Source organism: Chenopodium album, chromosome 26 (assembly GCF_948465745.1).
Source record: "Chenopodium album chromosome 26, dcCheAlbu1.1, whole genome shotgun sequence".
NCBI classification, from domain to species: Eukaryota; Viridiplantae; Streptophyta; class Magnoliopsida; order Caryophyllales; family Amaranthaceae; genus Chenopodium; species Chenopodium album.
The window spans coordinates 11692258-11696718 of NC_137859.1; the positions used below are offsets into that span (position 1 = coordinate 11692258).

The window sequence follows — 4461 nt, forward strand, 5'->3', positions numbered from 1 at the left end:
TCAAAAGTTGTAAATTATACTCTTAACAATCTCTCTCCTCCAATTTAAGTATTTTGAATCACATGAGACCTACTTTCCTAAAATACTGTAAAAAAAGGATGTGTTGCAAGAATTAAAAAACGGAGGAAATACAAAGTATGTGCCCAAGAGAGACAGAAAATGTAAATTGGGTTAAGTGGAAATAACAAGTTATATTAACATATCCAGAAAAAGATGTGATTACTTTTGATTCAACTAAAATCATGTTAAAACCCAACAACGACTACAAGGCAACAATGATACTGAGTGCTGTAAGCCTGTAACATTTAAATGTTATCTGTGTAGAACACTCCTAATGTATCATCTATATGAGGAAGTGCAAAAGAATAATTGTTAACATTTGTACATGAACATATCTGCATAAATATTATTTTTGCAGGTAACAACTTAACATTGATACCATTGAATTGTGACATTGTACAATTGATAGTAGAATGGTACTATAATTGGTAGAAATGTAATACATATGTATATGACACAATAGTGTACTTTTGAATCTAACAACATCATTAAGTTGTGAATTACAGGTTGCTTTCCATACTAAATTACAAACACACTGACATACTTCATCAAATACTATAAGAAGCTATCATGCATCTTTCCTGTATTGCTACTTCATTATTTCCTGATCAAAGTCGGTATGTATGTGCGACTCAGTCCATTAATTACGCAACGTAGTGCAAACTCGGGCAAACATTGCTATGTTTTCCACAAGTGAATTGTCTGTTGAATTGGTTGAGAAATCATGCCCTTAGATCATGACTATCTGATCAAAGTGAAGAAATCATTTGGCAGCAAAGTATTAGAGCATCCGCAATGGATAGCTACATCCCTTGTAATTTTGGCTTGCTATATCATTATTCCTAAAGTACATCAATTCAAGCTACAACCTTCACAATAGCAGGCTACTACAAATTTTATTTATTTATTTATTTTTATAAGAGGAGAAACTAATGCCAAAAAAATAATCACATGCAATTTATTCCTTTTATTGGACAACACAAAGCTATGTAGTAACAAAACAATTCTAATGTAGCTCCACATTAGCAAGCTAGTAAGCTAGCAGCTACAACTATTGAATAATTGCAAGCTAGGACTTAGTTTATACCATTGTGGGTGCTCTTACTCCCCAAATAATCTAAGCTTATGCTAGCTCAATCAACTCTGTATAGTATGTCAGTATTTGTTGATTCATATACATAAGCAAGAAATCAAGCCACATGAAGAGAAATTGTCATCTATAGTCATCCACAGTATTTGTTGATTCAAACAACCTCAATTTCTTCCTAAGAGATGTGAAAATCCCCATGTGTTTCCGCCTTTAAGGACCATAAACTAGTTGAAATACTTCAGTCATCCTAAGCTTTTCAGCCAAGGTAGTCGGATTTAGAGGTCCTTTCGCGGGGGCAGGATTCGAACTTGCAATCTTCAGGACGAAAAAAAAAAAATCTCTTCTTCAATCCGCCAGCCTCCAAGACGCCTTTCCCTTTGTCGTTTCTTGGCATCTTGCTCCGGTGGTCTGGTAGATTGAAGTCCTTTAGTGGTTGGTGATGGCTTGTGGTGAATAACCTAGATCTAAGAGATTAGTAATTGTGGTGTTTTGAGAGAAGAGGTTGGTAATGGTGGCGGCGTAGTGTTTTAAGAGAAGGGCTGTATATAGATGTGAATAATTATAACATGTGTAAGGACCGGTTTTTATGTGAGGGGTATGTTCGTACTTTTTAGTCTAGTTTTACGGGCGTTACCTGGAAATTTGTGGGCATTGTTTAACAACCCCTGTATGAGCGAAGTTGATAAAGATCAGACCTCCAAAACTCAAAATTCCATGTTATGAACCCCTGAAGACTAATTAATACAGCATTCCAGCAGTAAAGAATGATACATATGTGGCAATGCCACTGCACCAGTGTTGCATATTTACCGTGCAAGACTCCCACTAGGTCTGTTTGTCTCCTTTACTCTCTAGAGATCACATCAATACTTGGGGGAAAAAAAAAATAATAAAAAATAAAAAAACCTAAAGTGCTGCCCTGGGGAGCAAATAATGACCTATTGAAGTGGGATTGAACTGTCAGGAGGAATTGGTAAAAAAATCTGCTGATGGCAATATAAAACCTACGAAAGCACACAAAATCTTATGTTTTGGTATAAAATTACACAAGTCAGTAACAGCTTAAATGAGTTAGTATAATTTAATTTATCCTTGCTAACTGCACTTCATGGTTTTTCTAAGTTGATTACAAACTTTTGAATTGCTTATAGCCTAGGATCCTAGATGTAAAAGAAAAGAAATCATTTACACAAGCACAAAATTTCCAAGTTATTCAGTTACCACTACAGTACGTATTCAGGTTTAATGTTGAAATAGTGGAAAAGAAAACTCCAATCAGAAATACAAGAATCATGGCGTGGTTCTGCACTCTCTCAGGAACATTATTTTCGGTAGACTATCTTAGAAGAGAGTAAATGAAAGATGAAATATCAAACTAACACATTGAACTCCCATGATGCCATCAAAATATCAAATGTTTCAGGCTTTCAGCATCTAATACAAGAGAAGTGTTACAGGTTCAATATCGGTAGCACACATATAAATGTAAATTTTTCAGAATTTCTATGGTGATTTTAACAATTGTCAAAGAGCATTGTATTTCTCTAGGTTTCACAGGCTCACAGATAATACACACAAAAGATTGGCAAACAACATTACCATTATACCAACAGGAGAGGACTAGAAGTGATGATCAAACATAGCATAAATTTGATCAGATAGGAATGACCCGGGGAAAACTAAAAATCCAAATACCTGCTTCCATCTCCGAGTATACAACTACTGTCACAGCTTTGATAGCAGCATCGCAAGCTCTTCATCAGATACCTTGACTTCTATACACACTCCTAAAGATGCAGCTAGCCTCGCAGCCAACTGGTGCTTACACTAAAATAAACCAAGAACTGTGTTATTCCTAGGAACCATTAACATAGTTCATAGTAGCACAAATTCAATTTAACCATAGGATTTCAACTTACACACAGCTGTTCCCCTCGATTCACTATATCATAGAAAAATGAGTAGCATCCACAGTAATGCTCGGCGAAACATAAATATTCTTCTTTCTTTCGAGATTCTCCAACAACCTAATCAACATATATGAAACCCTTGTTTTCAATCAAATTACCACAACACAATTATTGATTTAAATCTATTATAAGTTCATATCATCCTAAAACAATCCAAAGACATTATTTAATCACATATATATACAATTAAACATTATAATCATAACAATCATACAACCCCATCATTATAATGGAAATTAATTCCAACTTGTAAAATTACTGCACCAAAATTTGCACCCTTGCCTCCTAGTTACCACATTATTAGTTCAAATTACACTATCAACGTGACAATTAATTTCAAACCGAGAGGTAAAATTAACCGACGGACCTGAAAAATAGAGCGGCCACTGGGTTCACCAGAAATTCTTTTAACACCTTGTTGATCCACAATCCTTGTAGCTCGTTCAAAATTCTTCCCGAACAAAAAATGCAACCTGGGTTTTAATTGTAAGCATAAATTAAGATTACCCAGAATACGAAATTTAAAAAAATAAATGAAAATTTTAGAGAATTGAGGAAGAAACTTACACTCCCAGTTGATCATCAGTCACTAATTTACATCAATTTCTTCCATTATTAAATTTGTTGATTCCATTGTTCAAGAAATCAAAGATGAAAAGAACAAATTGAAGTGAAATCGGGGTAATGTGGATAAATGAATTTACGATTGATAAAAAAGGGGGTTTGTTTATAGTAGAACCTGAATGGTTGGACTCGATGTTCTTCCATACTGCTTCAGCCACCATTGTTGTTGAACTCATTTTCGCAATTTGAACTTTAAAGAATTAAAGCTATCCTTTTTCTTTCTCATTAGATAATGGCTTATTTTGCTACTCCGTAATATTCGAGTTCAAGTAGATTTGTCAATTTGAGTCAAAAGGTTGGGTTTGGGGTTAAATTTCAGATCGTGCTAAAAAAAACTATTCGCAAATAGTGTAAAAACATCTTTCCTTCGTCCCAAAATACTTAAAACAATTTTTATTTTCGTCCGTCCTAGAATATTTGTCAATTAGGAATTTTATATACAATAAGCTGTTGAAACCCATTGTAATTCACTTGTGAGTATCCCACATTAGAGAAAGGGGAGAGATTGTTCCACTTTATAATTTTTTTTTTTTTTTTTTTTTTTTTTTTTTTTGACAGCGGGGAAAAAGGAGACTAGCTCCCAACAGACTCGGGACTACCAAAAGCGTACAAATAAGGACTAGGAGAGAGTTTAACTCTCTTATCAGAATTAATACAAGGATATAAATGAGGGATGGGGGGACAATTATCGAAACATGATAGACAATGCAAATGTGA

General features: G+C 34.4%; 1 protein-coding gene across 4 annotated transcripts; it reads right to left on the reverse strand.

The window, feature by feature from the left end:
- Nucleotides 1–402: 402 nt before the first annotated feature.
- On the reverse strand, nucleotides 403–4026 carry LOC145617761 (uncharacterized). 4 transcript variants are annotated; one of them, XM_081672510.1, is made up of 6 exons: nucleotides 3860–4025; nucleotides 3688–3709; nucleotides 3488–3593; nucleotides 3070–3177; nucleotides 2846–2977; nucleotides 403–805 (listed from the first exon to the last, which is right to left on the reverse strand). In XM_081672510.1, exons 1-5 carry the CDS (start codon nucleotides 3918–3920, stop codon nucleotides 2876–2878), a joined length of 399 nt encoding a protein of 132 aa, XP_081528636.1. In that variant the 5' UTR covers nucleotides 3921–4025; the 3' UTR covers nucleotides 403–805; nucleotides 2846–2875. The 4 variants fall into 4 exon arrangements, with proteins under 4 accessions (XP_081528636.1, XP_081528637.1, XP_081528638.1 ...); XM_081672511.1 differs by having other exon boundaries at nucleotides 404–762; XM_081672509.1 differs by lacking the exon at nucleotides 403–805 and having other exon boundaries at nucleotides 856–2977; nucleotides 3860–4023.
- Nucleotides 4027–4461: the final 435 nt, after the last annotated feature.